The 14,782-nt window shown below is 38.0% G+C and overlaps 1 protein-coding gene across 8 annotated transcripts in view; it reads right to left on the bottom strand.

Moving 5' to 3' along the window:
* Positions 1-5,774: 5,774 nt before the first annotated feature.
* The window catches only part of CACNB2 (calcium channel, voltage-dependent, beta 2 subunit), a 512,677-nt gene continuing 503,669 nt past the window's right edge, over positions 5,775-14,782 (bottom strand). For 2 of the 8 annotated variants that reach the window (XM_006894308.1, XM_006894310.1), the window contains 3 exons: positions 12,671-12,766; positions 11,946-12,131; positions 5,775-7,855 (listed from right to left, as the gene is read on the bottom strand). In XM_006894308.1, coding sequence (XP_006894370.1) covers positions 7,361-7,855; positions 11,946-12,131; positions 12,671-12,766 — 777 coding nt within the window. In that variant the 3' untranslated portion in view covers positions 5,775-7,360. The remainder of the gene's footprint in view (positions 7,856-11,945; positions 12,132-12,670; positions 12,767-14,782) is intronic. The other 6 variants (XM_006894306.1, XM_006894307.1, XM_006894305.1 and 3 more) reach the window with 5 other exon arrangements.

Raw genomic sequence — 14,782 nt, 5'->3', positions numbered from 1 at the left:
AGAAGATCCTCCGAAATTAAAATACCAGACATTTTCTGTGTTGGTTTTGTTGTGTTGTTTTTTTTTAAACCACTGTTGTCAGGCCAACTATCTGATGCCATGGTTGCTAAGGAAACAGAAAAAGCTACCAGCTGTTCCAACAGGATCAAGAGACATAGAGGAAGTAGTGAAGTGGGTGGTATAGGTTTGTTTTGAAAATAAATTTTCCTTTATGAATTTAGCAGTCTATAAAGCAAACGAAATGCTTTGAGATGTCTAGAACACATTATATTTTAGGGTCCTATGTTTCATTTTCTAAAGAATGCAAAATAATTGCTTCACAATTCAAAGTTAGTAAATCCAAAAGAAGGAATGAAACTGGCAATATTTAATGTGACCATAAAAAAAAAACAAACAAAAAACAAAACAAAATTCAGAGTTCCTTAGTGTTCCTTAAGAGTTTAGGGTACATGACTTTATTATATGTGCTAAACTTTAAGGTGTTTTACCTGAATATTTTTCTGCTTATTTGGTAAACCACACTCTTTTAAATGAAGTCTACACTTATTAAATGAAGATCTTCATGATGTTAATTTTAAAAATGATTTTATTCATTTAAATTATTTTTAGACTAAAAAGTTGAGGATTTCCTTCCCTTTGTAAACTGAAAAAAAAAAAAAAAAAAGAGGGAATTCCACAAGTTGGGTAACTTCAAACATATATTGGAACATTTGTTATCTGTCATAGAGTTGAACCAACTCATAGCTGACCCCTCCTGTGGGCTTTCAGAGGCAGTCAACTGCTTGTGAAGAGATTGTCCATCCTTCTCTCTAGGAGCAGCTGGTGGATTCGAACCAAGTCACTTTTGCATTGCGGTGCACTTTCGTACCCCAGAGACCACCAGAAATTCCTTGCTTAACCATATAAGTTAGAAATCCATTAGAAACGTGTTTGGTGGGAAAGAGAAAACCTGCTCCCAACAGCCAGGAGCGGGCCTGACCCTCAAAACTGTATTCTTCTGTTGAACACAGAAAAACAGAAAACCCATCCACATCAGAGGAGCCACTGTAACCATGATGGAACGAGACAAAAAAGACCACTGCATAATCAAATCTGAGCTCAGACAAAACCAAGACATAGACCAGATTATATAAATGGCCACTATGAGTGCTACATTCTGTTGATGATCGAATTAGCCTTGTTTCATTCTATCCACGCCATCTCTCACATTGCTGTCAAGTTGAAAGCGACTTACAGCTGTTGCTCCACTGGTTTCCAAGACAGTAAATCACATGGGAAGAGGCAGTCTTTCTCTCTCTCTCTCATGGAATTGTTGATGGATTCCAGTTACCAGAGTGACACAGTCTTTGGGTTAGCAGAGAAGCCCTCTAACAACATATGCTACCAGAGTTCAATACCCATATATTTTATCTATTAAAGCATCAAATCACAGAATTACTTCTACTTTCTGCATCTAATCTAAAGCAACAGACTTGAGTTCTTGAAACATCACCAAATCAATGCTGTATACAGCTCCTCCTGAGTCAACAAGCCTAACTCTGTTAAAACACATGCAGGACAAATGAAAGTTAGTAAATACTTACTACTTAAACAAATTATTTTTTGAAAGAAAATGTTCTGAGCATAGTAACTGAGTACAGTTTATCTGTCATTATAATTAAGAACACTGATGACTGTGGTTAAAACATTTACTCATCTGCTAACCAAAAGGTTAGCAGTCATTAAATGACTGCAGGAGAAAGATGAGGGGGGTGTTTCATTGAAGAGTTAGGGGCTTGGGAATTCTATGGGGCAGCTCTACCCTTCAGAGTGGAAGTGAGTTGGAAAACAATTCCATGACAGTGGGTTTGATCACTACAATGGTTATCCAGTTATGTTTCATTCAGCACAAATGGGGGCCTGGATCCGGACCACAGGATCAATCTGTAACATGCTCTCATGATGGTCTTCATTGCATCACATAGTTCAGAGCAGCTGCACAGTCCTGACTCCTTAGAAGGGGTTGTATAAGAGCCACCATTTAAAGGCTACCTCGTTAGGTGTTAAGTGCACTAAATTATTTGGCTTAGCTTTTATTCAAATAGCTCAGGCATCTTGGCCCTTGGATAATTATTGCTTAATAATTTCTTCCCTCTGCTCCCGTATTAGGAATTTCTCAAATTTATGGAAGCCATAAGGATCACAAGGTCTCTTGAATCAGGTAAAGTCTCTAGATAGTTTGTTCTTTTTTTTTTGATAGTTTGTTCTTTTTAGAGCTCTTCTTTCCTTGTGCCCTTCCCTGAGGTTGCTTTTGGAACCTCTTTCTACCCTGCTTTCCTGCCATTCATCCTGCCCTCACTGTGCCAATGAGGTCCTTGGTCCCCTAGACCCACATTTCCAGGGGGCAGAAACCAAATAATTTCTTTTTTTTTTAATTTTTTTTATTTTTGTGTGCGTGTACCGTCAAATCAGATCTGACTGGTACAGGAGGAGATGGCCCCTCCTTCCCCGGCAGAGCACCTGGTGGATTCGAACCCTGCACCTCTGGGATTGTAGTTGCAGCTTCTTGCCACTAGGCCACCAGAGCTCCCCCCAAATCATTTCTATAACTGCTTCAAAGTTGACAGCCACTAAACACCAAATGAAAAGGGAAAAAAAAAATTCAAGTGATTAAAATATGTGAACCTTCCTCGTGCTCAGTAGATACCGCCTGACTAAACAGAAACACTGTTCACTTTTGGCACTTCTGTTTCCAGGGATCAAACTTTAAATGTTATTTGAAGAAAAGTTGCAAGATTTTATATCTTCTTATACTCTCTAAAAGTCATATGAGCTACTCACAGTCGTAGCGAGTGAGAACTGACTCATAGCTGACCCACCCCAGTGGGGTTTTGCAGGCTGTAATCACCTGGGGGAAGATTGCCCATCTTTCTCCCATAAAGTTCCTGGTGGATTTGAACTGCCTGAGCAGTGCCACCTTTGGGTTAGCAACACAAGACATTATGGAATATGCCACCCGAGCTCCCTTGATAGGGCCTATGCAGTGATGAAAATTGTAGACCAGACTTACAAACTCAAGCTGGTGTCAAGTTCTTATCTATCCATAGCAGCAAGGAGAAAAACATGTCAGCAAAAAGGCAAGTATCTGCATACTGAAAACGGAACAAATAAAAATATTAACAAATAACATTTTTTTCTTTAGCAAAGACAATTTTCAGTGGGTTTCTTTAAAAAAATAAAGAAAATTGGAAATAAAACATATGCTCAAGGGACACAGATTTGAGGGATAATACAAGAAAAAGGGAAATGTGAAGGAGAGTACCTTTTAACATAATTTGTGTCAGCATTTATGTTTCTATGAAACAGAAAAAGGCATTTAAATCCAACAGCAGAGACATTTTACTACAAAACCTTGTACCCTATTTTTTTTTATATATATATTTTTTGTACCCTATTTTAAATAGCAAGACCCAAACCCAGATCCATTGAGTGAAGTACCAGTGGTTAAAATGTAGCAGAAATTAAACAGGCCAATCATCAATGAGTTACCTATTTTGTTAACACAGATCTTAAGTTTTATTAAGATGAGGATGTTTGAGCATCACATTATTTGAACAAAGGGGCAAGGAGTATGAATTGTCATCAAGCTGGATCTTCATTTTAAAAACACATGATTAAATTCATTATCTGAGCCAAGAATTACTGCACAGGTAGCATTAAGGTGGGAGAAAGCTGTAGCTGACATAAAATTATTTTCCTACCTTGTGCTAGTATCTCTTTAATTTTTAATTTTTTTTTAAGATCAGACATAAAGAGAAGGTTACTAAAAGACTGTCCAGTGATTAGCATTACCCATGAGGAGAATGCTACAAAAGTGGGGAGTGTTTAATATGAAACATATTCTGAACTAAAAGAATCATTCCTAAAATGTCAATCAATACTACTACTAATAAACAGTGCAGAAGCCAGCTCTTTATTCATTTTATATGAATAACTTGAAACCAAATTTGTTGAACAGTTCAGTGTAGCTGACAATGAACGTTTAACAGAATGCATAGCAGACCATGTTAAAATGTGGCATTGTCCCAAAGTACAATATGTCTAAGATGGCCTATATTTAGCAGCACCTTTTGTAACAGAAACTTAAATGAGCAGTAGAGATGGAGCATAGGAAAAACTATAATGGGTACAAAAAAAAATCCCTCCCAAACCATAGAACTACTAAGTACTTTTTTCAGCATTTTCTAAGTTGACTACAAAAAAAAAAAAAAAATCATGATTCTACAGCCGAGTAGGTTAAGGTTAATCCCTTGCTGCATGAAAAGACTGTAGTTTTATATTCCACAATCAGTAAATATCCCATTGCCCTTAGAAATACTTTATAGTTTACAAGTGTAGCATACTGTTTACTCATTTGGGCACAATAGTTTTTATATATTTGCTTTTTTGCCAAATCTTGCAATATAATTTTTTTAATCAATAGTCTGATTGGATTCACATGTGAGAAAATGAGAATTTAGACTCCATCACCCTCCCCATGATAAATGGGGGGGGGGAAGATGGAATCAGCACTGTTCTTTGAATTAATGTAGCAGCAAGTAAGATAAATACCAGTTACCCTTGACAAAATTAAATATTCTGATGTAAAATATGTAAGAAAGGTCATGTCTGATCAATATAATCTAGTATACTAGAAAGTCATCAGAAATATTTCATAATAGCATGTTTAATGGGGATATAGTTTCCCAATGATGTGGACATTCTGTGTAAAATGAACATATGATCACTGTTTTATATTCAATAAAATTCATGTAAACAGAGTTAATGAACAGATTGATTATGAGGGGAAATTTTCATATATAAGCTGAGAAAACACTAAGAACTCAAATCACTTAAAAAAAGCACTGAGTTTTCTTGGAGGTTGAGAAAATGAGTTAACATACAAAAACAGTTTTACTTTATAAGATCTGAGAATGTTTGGCAAAGACCTATAATAATCAAAGAAGCAAAACAAAACAAAAATATATATTTTAATTAGTGTGTCAAATAAGTTAATATACAGATCTGAAGTTAGGCAACTATAGATAGGCATTTTTTTCTCAGGACAATCTTCAAGTGCTAGGTATTTACATACCTAATACTGTTTTTGCTATCCAGTGATAACTGGACAAACTATATGCATAAAGATATGGAGAATTTCTAGCTTTAATATTAACAGTATCGAGATTCTCATGTAGCTGTATAATTGAGGCATAGAAATCCTATCTTTTGAGTTTCCCTTCAGATATCTGATATAGGGAAATATTCAGGAGCTTTGATCCAATTTTTGAAAGTTCAGTCATGGCTGAAGAAATGACAACAAAATGAACTGGTGTATAAAATGTGGATGCACTCAAAGGATAACTACAATGGGACAAATTACAGGTTGATGTTTTGCTAGAAACTTAATCTCCCCTCTAGAAACAAGGGTAATATGCATGTTGCATGGCAACCATAGCTCTTTAACAGCAGAGTCAGAAACAGTGATATCCAGCTCAAAATGGCCACTAACCTCATAGTTTTGAATATGTGTCACTCTCTACCACCCTAGCAATAATCTTATCTCCCTCATTAGGTGAAAGAACTCACTATAGCTTTTCCATGTTTCCCATCTAGGGCTTCAACCTGTAATTTTCCCTAAACCAATTATCATTTTCATATACTCACATTTTCCACATACAGGTCTGTTTCAATTTCAGTGTGTCAGCCATGACTGAACTGGTTCAAACTATTTCAAAGCCCTCACTAGTTCAAAGACTTACTTTAAGTCACCTCATTTTGCCCTGATTACCTTTGAAAAGCAGAAACTTTGGTTATAAGAAGCACTTCTGGGTTTTGACAGACAACAAAATTCTTGGAGTTGCCAGGACCAGGGGCAAGGGTGGAGTAACTGGGAGATAAAACAACAGGAACAGTAGGCAAAGTTAGAAAATAAAGTGGGACAAGTTATAAAATTTATTTTCCCCACGAAATAATTCCACAATCTATGTAAACTTTCTTGCTAAAACAAATACTCTAACAAAGATTATACATTTCCAGTGAAACACTCACAGTAAAAATTGCCTGTATGTTCACTCTCTGGGAGCAAAGTTGAGCCAGCAGATAAATGCTTTCCTAGTTACCTTTGGCAGTAAATGTATTTCCATTCCCTGACTGCTCAATGGATCATTAAAGCAACACAAAGCACAATTAAATAAAAAGCCAGACAGACTTGGTATCAGTTTCTTTTCTTCCTTAGTCTTCAGCATTCAGATTCACTTTCACCCCAGTCGCCTGTACACACTTGTTCATACAGACACACACATACACACTCGTGCACACAAAGAATTCAGCTTGTAAACTCCAGTGCTGTGACTTGAACAGACACTTGCTACTAAGAATATGTTTGTCACAATCAGTGAGAACCATATGGATTAGGACAATTTCTGGAGTTTGGTTATATATATTTTTTTACCATAATTTATGGTCAAAATTATGAACTTACAAGGCTGGTGTAACATTCAAAAATCAAATCTTTTCAAGTCAAGCAATCACGCATATTTACAGTATGTACAGACTTTCTACTGCAATGAAGAAAGGGGTCTAGACAATGGTATTACAAATTTCCTGAATGTGGGCATTTCTAGTCCCTGTAATTCATAAAGCAAATCTGCTGACTTGGCATTAAGACTCTAAAATAGTGTGATCAAACTGATATATATATATATGTATATGTATATAATATTATATATAATTATAAGAAGGTGTTTGCAGAAATAACATTTACAAACTGTCTATACAGTACACAGTACTAGTACATAGAAAATAGATTCTAACTTTATGATCCCCTTTGTGTAAGGCAAGACTGAATCTGTCCCCAAATTTAGTCAGCCAGAGGTACAAGCAAGAGACAGTGGTCCATGAATGAATGGATATGCAAATCAGGTGCCTACCTGTAAAAATCTGGATAAACAAATTCCACTTTTTGTCTGTGTTGACTCTGGCTTGCTGGATACACCAACCATGTATCAGAAAACATCAACTACACGTCTTAAAATACTAACACCACCCAGATGGCAACAGATTTTGTTCAAGTGGCAGCTACCCAAAACAGTTTTTGCTTGTTTATTTTTTAAGTCCAGTATACAACTGGAGGACTGCAGCTGTACCAGGCTAATTCATATAGCACTTACAAAAGAAAAAAAATAGTATATTAATACTCTATTTCATGCTATTGCTATTCAAGCAACAGCAATATAAAATATACAAGACAGATCACATATGATTGCAATGTAGGCCCCAAAGCTTTTGCTTGAGGGTGCTGTTATACAAGACTTCCAAAAAACCCCACAAAAGGGCAAAGTCATTGGCGGATGTAAACATCCCTGCTCCACTCCCCCGCCTCATTCCTTTTTCTGGATATTACTTCTCCATCCTTGTCACAGTAGCGATCCTTTGATTTGTGACGGCTTCTTTGTTTGTTGCACTCGTTGTGGTCCTGCTCCCGCTCTGTGTCCCTGGTGCGATGCCGAGTTTCCCTGTGTCTGTGATCGCTGCTGCCATGGGGCTCGTCTCTGTGGTTGTGGTCACGGTGTGGGGCATAGTGGTCTGCGTGTTCGTGGGAATAATCCTCCTTTGGTTCCACATAGGCAGAGTCTCGACTTTCCTGGGTTTCTGAGTCAAATGTCTCTTGCCTCGAGAGGCCTCGACTTGCACCACTGCGATGGTTGTGGTGTTGGGCTGAGGAGGAAGAGCGATGCTGCGATTTCTTGACTGGTTCCGGGCAGGGTTCTTCTTCGGCTTGGGAAGCAGACCGGGCAGGGGCAGACCTCTCAGTCCTCTGATCAGCGTGAGAACCCTAGCAGGGAAGGGACAGCACCCAGACATGAACCAGGTTTGAAATACAGGGAATGAACATCACTCACTGATTCACTGTCATCCACTCAGAACTGATGCATAGCTGGTCCTACAGCAGGTTTCTGAGGCTACAAAGCTGCTACAGGAGTAGCTTGCCCATTTTTCTCCTGAGGAGCTGATGGTGGAGTTGAAAAGCCAGAAAGACAATGTCACTGAGTTAGCAGACAACTCCCCACAGATTATGCTATCAGAACCTTGCCTTATCCTTAGCCATCATCAAGACCCCTGATACGATCAAATCCATTGTGATATAGTCATTTTGTCAATCCATGTCTTTGAAGGTTTTCCTTTCTTTTGCTGATCTTCTACCTTTTCCAGTCACCAGTTCAGTCTCTTTTATGTATCTAAAATGCTGAAGTGTCATCTAACCTAGCCCTGTTATCTGATTTTACTGGTATTGGCCATGGGTGTTTATATAGTTCATCCTATATAAATTAGAATTTTTGTTCATTTTTAAGTGCCAAGAACACTGTACATAGTCATGATTGGTTGTTGCTGTTAAATAGATGAGGGGAAAAATTCTTAGATATGTGTTTTGTGTTTCAAATACAGTTAATGAACATGTAGGAGATTTAAAGTAATTCGTTATTGTTGTTATATGATAGCTATGTTAGTGACTCTAGGGGCAACAGATCTGAACCTTGCTGGTAGGTTTTGGCTTAAGGATTAAGAAAGAGTACAAAAAGGATAATGATGATAAAAATATCAAATGCTTAACTGACATTTAGTGTGGAATAGGCTTTTTTACACTCACACTAGAAAGTAAAGACATGAAAACAAATGGAAGAAACGATGAAGAGAAAGAAATAGATGGTTCCAAAGGGCAGCTCAAGAAGACAAAGCAAAGTATTGTAATGAAAAGCGAAAAGAGCTGGAGTTAAAAAACCACAAGAGAAGAATAGGCAAGTAGCAATATGGAGGATTGTATGGGCCAAATCTTGTAGGAACAACATAGGTAACATTAAGAGAAGATGAAGGGAATACACAGAGTCACTGTACCAAAAAGAACTGGTAAACACTAAACATTTCAGGAAGTAGTCTATGATCAAGAACCAATTATAGTACCAAAGGAAAAAGTCCAAGTGACACTGTAGGAACTGGAGGGGGGCAGAAGGGCTGTGGAAATTGATGGGATACAAATGGAAGGGTTTCAACAAATAGGTGAAGCCCTGTATACTCACACTAGTTTATTTCAAGAAATTTATAGGATAAATACTTGGCCAAAGATTGGAACAGTTCCATACTTGTTCCCATTTTAATAAAGAAATGATGATTCAACAGACTGCAGAAATTACTGAATAGTATTATCAGAAAGTAAAATTTTGTTGAAGATGATTTTTTTAAAATGCCTAGAATCTAACTTGGGACGGACTGGAGAGCATTATGCTATGTGAACTAACCCAGTCCCATAAGGACAAATACTGTATATGACCATTATTGCAGAACATGTATGAGGATCCAAGGGGGGGGCAGGGTAAGAGCAGAGGGGTGAAGATGGGTAAGGGGGGTGTTTAATCATAGGGTCACACAATTTGATAGGTGGAGTGAGGAGTCGGAAGAGGAAATGGGTAAGATCCAGTGTGAAAATAATGTATATGAACTGTGTAAATAAACCAATATAAAATAAAAAATTTATCTTAAAAACAAAACAAAACAAAATGGCTGGAACAGTACATTGACAGGGTATTGCCAGAATTCAAGGATTCAGAAGAGTTCACAGAAGAGGACTATCATTGCTGCTGTTAGATGGATCTTGGCTGAAATTAGAGAATACCAGACAGATGTTTACTTGTGTTTCATTGATTATGCAAAGGCATTTAACTATGTGGATAATAATAAAGTATGGATTGAGAAGACTTGAAATATCAGAACAGTTAGTTGTGCTCATGTGAAACCTATACATAGCCTAAGAAACAGCTGTCCCAAAAGAACAACACAACATGTTTTAAAAATCAGGAAAGGTGTGTCTTAGGGTTACATCTTTTCAATTTGTGTTTACAATCCTATTCAATTTGTATGTTGAGCAAATCATTCAAGAAGCTGGACAATATGAAGAGGAATGTGGCATCAGGATTAGAGGAAGACTCATCAACAACCTGTCTTAAGGCAGATGACAGAACTTGCCTTGCAGAAAGTGAAGAAGACTTGAAGAACTTACTACAGAAGATCAAAGATTATAGCCTTCCCTATAGGTTACAACTCGACATCATGAAAATAAAAATCCTCAACCTTGCTTGAATCAAGTGGCAGCATCCTGATAAATGGAGAAAAGATTGATGTTAAGGATTTCATTGCACTTAGATTTGCAAATTTTAATATCCATGGTAGCAGCAGTCAAGAATTCAAGATGTTTTGCAATGAAAAAAACAAAACAACAAACCTGCTATCAAAGACTTCTCCAAAATACTAAGCATATATCAGTTTAAAGAATACAGTGTGCCTGATGCAAGCCATGACACTGTCGATTGCTTTTGTGTATCTGAAAGTTAGTTGTTCAATTAATGAGCAAGCTCAAAGGAGAACCGATGCCTTGGGATGGTAGGGTTGGTGAAGAGGACTAAGTACCACGTGGAGTTCCCAAAGAACAAGTCTATCTTGAAGGAAGTGCAACGAGGGTGCACCTTAGCAGTAAAGATAGTGAAACTTTGTCTCACCTTGGGCAGGGGGTCAGGAGAGGCTAGTCCTTGGAACCAGACATCGTGCTTGGGAAGGTAGAAGGTCAGCGAGAGAGAGAAAGACTCTCAATGAGATGGGCTGACACAGTGATGGTAACAATGGGCCCAAGGACATCAGAGATTGTGAGGCAGGAGCGGCTGGGGGGGCAAGGTGCAGATCTGTTGGTTCACAAAAGTCACAGTGGACTCGAGGGGACCCAACAACAACAACACGGGGTAGGTACTGTCTTCGGACTTCTAAACACATATTACCTCAGTGACTACCACAACCCCTGAGACAGGTTACCATTATTTCTTCAAAGGAAACTAAGCCGTTGAAGAACTTGCTCAGGATGGCGCACTGGTGAGAGGTAGGAGCTGGTTTTGCACCCAGGAATTCTGGTTCTGGAGACTGTGCTGTTAACTGTATAAAAAGTTTTATCATCTTTGTCTTAAAGAATTTGTTTTTAATGAGTCTATATAAAAGTCGTTATGAATCATCTATGACTCAATGGCACTTAACAAGAATGAGAGAGTTCTGTTGGCCCAGTAAATAGAAAGTTATGCTACCAAGCCAAAGATGAGTGATTTTAAGCTGCGGCACTCAGGCCTGGTTTTAATCATTTTTGGTCAAACATTCTTCTAAGCGGTATAGCAGTGCCCTGTCCATTTGCTGTACAGAGGTAACTATGTGGTTGCTGTGATGCTAAACACTGTGACACTGATGAGTCAAATGCGATAATGGTTATCCATGGTGGAAAGACTTTGGTGGGGGTCCCCGATTAAAACAAGCTTGGAAGCAGGAGTGGCATCCACTTCTGAAATAGCTTGCCTCCAGAAACTCTATGAACATGGAGAAATGATTAAAGTTATACAAGTATTCAAATCTTCGTTAAAGGGTCACTATGAGTCGTCTATGACTCTACAGCACTTAACAACAACAACAGAATAAAAGTATATATATTTCAATAGTCGATTCTGTTTATATTATTTCTTACAGGTACACATCTCACAGTTGTTTCGATTTTTTTAAACTGTGCTGCTTCAGGTGAAAGGCTACAGAATAAATGAGCTCCTCTCTCTATAGCCTGTCTGTGGTATTGCTTGTATTACCCATAATCTGTTAGCCCTCTCTCCATGTCCACCTGAGTCCTTGTTTTCTTTCCTTGGGATCTTCCACTCCTTTCCTGCCTTCTCAACACTGCTTCTGGGCTAACGTCCTTTTTGAGTCCTCTTTATGCTGTCATGTGGCAGACCATGCATGCACTGAATGAATATGCAGAATGGCTGGGAAGCTTCATAACCAGGTCTGGATCCCAGTGGTGTGACTGCAGACCATGTAATGTCTATGAGAACTGTAAAAAGGATCTCCCTTACCTGGGTATTAGAGGCCAAGGTGGGGCTAACAGGCAGAGCTGAAGGGGCTAAAGTACGGCTAAGGAGAGGATTGGGCAGAGTGCTGCTTGGAGGATGGGTGGCCTTCCAGTAGGCCTCCAGGTAGTCAGCAAGGTGCTCACAGGCGTCCTCCAGCTGGTTCTCGTCCAAGATAACATCGAACAGTTCCTGCACAGGTGAGTATGAGACATTACGATTACACCAGCCCGGGACTGGCTGAGTTCCTCCCATCCCTTCAGCACTGTGAAAAAGAGGGAGGAAGGGAGGCAGGGAGGAAGACGCGGAGGGACCGGTGGGAGTCATATTTGTCCCACTCTCTCCTTTCTGCTATTTGTCTGATTTCAGAGTATAAGTGTTTGCCCATCTCAAATAATTATTTAGAACACTCAGGACTTAATTCATAAAAGTGATCAGTGATTATTTTATAATTATTATTGTTATGGGAATAATATAAAAGTTATCAGTCAGCAATGCAAAACAAATTGATACTATGGTAGAGAAGCAATGAAAGCCATGACCGTGATCTGGCTTGTCCAGGTGCTCAAAACAAGTGATCCTGGAGGGAGACAGGACAGCTCACTTCTTTGGAATTAGTAATATCATAGATAAATGAGTAAGATTTAACCTACTGAGCTTGTGTGTGCATGTTAGTGTAATACTGGGTCTGATCTCTTCACTGGATTGTATTGTACGGTGCAATAACTTACTGGAGGACACTGCGCCAGCTTATCAGCCGCTACCATCTGCACATTGAGGTGTTTAGCTTGAGATTTCCCCCGAGATTTTATTAACCTTTGTAAAACCTGTAAAAGACGGGATTTTTTAACAGAGAAAGATCTGCACTCAGGTTAACTACCAAGTAGATTCATTCCTTTCTCTGGTGCCTTTTAATCTATTGCATACTGAAGTTTCTAATAGACTTAAGAGGGAAAAAATGAGTATCTGCAAAGTTAACATGTTTACATATATTTCAGTTGGCAAAATTTCTCCCCCTATTCCTCATTGTTTGAATGAAAGTTAGCAAAGCAAGTTGGTTAAACATTCAACTATTCACATACATTTTGTTTTACGACATTAACTGCAGTATCTAGAATATCATTTCAGTCTCCCCACTGCCTCCTTATTACTGTTGTTTCCATTAACCTTTCTACCCTTTTCTGTTTTCTCCATGGGCAAACGCTGGCTGTTCTTTTGATCTTCTGTGGTTAAAGGGGTGAGTTTTGTTCTAGTTAAAGCAAGACTAATAGCCATAGTCTCGGGGGTCAGGTGAAGCTTTATAAAACATTATGAGTATGAAATTTTTTCCGAGTGTATTTTCCCCCTAAGTGCTTGGTTCTCACACTTTGTTTTGGGACCCCTTTACACTTAAAAAATCATTGTTTGTGGAAATTGTATTTAATGTGTATATTAGAAATTGAAACTGAAACATCTGAAAATATTCAATTTATCTGGTGGCCTAGATTAAGAAACTGTGTTGCGGTCGATCCCAAAGGCATGAGATTTGAATCCACTAGCTGCTCTGTGGGAAAAGGATAGGCGTTCTCCTCCTGTGTGATTAACTGCATCTGAAAACCCACTGGAGCGTCTCAACTTGATGGTATACAACAACCATAACAACTAGAAATTGAAGCTGAAACCTTTGAAATTATTCCATTAATTAAAATAGCAATATAATTTTTGCATGTTAACATAAATTACTTATTTTATAAAAAGAACTATATGTTTTACAAGTATCTCTAATGTCTGACTTCATCAAATACATTTGGATTCTTCTATCGGCTTTGACATTCAATCTATTATATATTGTTTTAGTTGACATATATGAAGGCTATCCAGCCTCCTACAGGTAGGTGACTGAGAAAAGGAAAAATATTTTAAACAGCTTTCTTTCATATAGTTCTGTTTATTGTTCTTCATACTACAGCAAACACAAGTGGCAATTTCTTAAAGATAACTTATCATGCAGATTCTAATGCCCTATCAGTGACTTTTTTTAAATTGTTACATTCCATTCTATTAGTCTGTCTTGAATGTTGATTGGTTCCTCACTCAATGCTTGCTTTATAATGACATTCATTGATTATTTGGAAACAATGGTGTTAGAGATAGAGTTAGGAGGCTGGAGATGAAGAAACTTCAAAAGAATGAGGGAGCAGGTAATGGTTGATAAGAAATAGCCTATGAGTAGCCATGCTCATGTAATCATATTCATTAGCATCACCAATCTCATGAGAGCAAGCAGTTAACTGCTGAGAAGCTGCCAAGCTCACAGAGCTAGATTTCATGTTTTCTAAATTAGAATTTTCTTGCTTTAAAGCTTGAATTTTATCATTGGCAGCAAATACTGTTAGTTGTTTTCCTTTAAATGAGAGAGCGCTCCACTTTGTTCACAAAAAATATATGTCAAATACCCAAGTTTAAAGAACCATAATCAGTTCTTTTTTTTCCAAATAAAATGGTATTCCATAAAAAAAGAAAAAATGGCAATTGCATTTACAATGCAAATAATCCCACAAGTGCTAGTTCTTAAAATAACTCTTACTTTGAGAATATAAACACTAATATGCATTTCCTATTTCTCTACTCACCACATTAAATCAACTTGTACTTAAGTGTCAAATCGGTGCAACCACCGTAGAAGGCGGTAAGGCACTTTCTCAAAAAGTTACAAATAGAGATACCCTTTGATCCAGCAATTTGACTACTGGAAATATACCCCAAAGAAACCATAACTGACATACAAACAGATATATGCACACCCATGTTTACTGCAGCTTTGTGCACAATATCAAGGAGTTGGAAACAACCTAAGTGCCCAT

Source organism: Elephantulus edwardii, unplaced genomic scaffold (assembly GCF_000299155.1).
Source record: "Elephantulus edwardii isolate Elephantulus edwardi_28Jun2011 unplaced genomic scaffold, EleEdw1.0 scaffold00139, whole genome shotgun sequence".
NCBI classification, from domain to species: Eukaryota; Metazoa; Chordata; class Mammalia; order Macroscelidea; family Macroscelididae; genus Elephantulus; species Elephantulus edwardii.
This window is presented reverse-complemented; position numbering and strand designations above follow the sequence as displayed.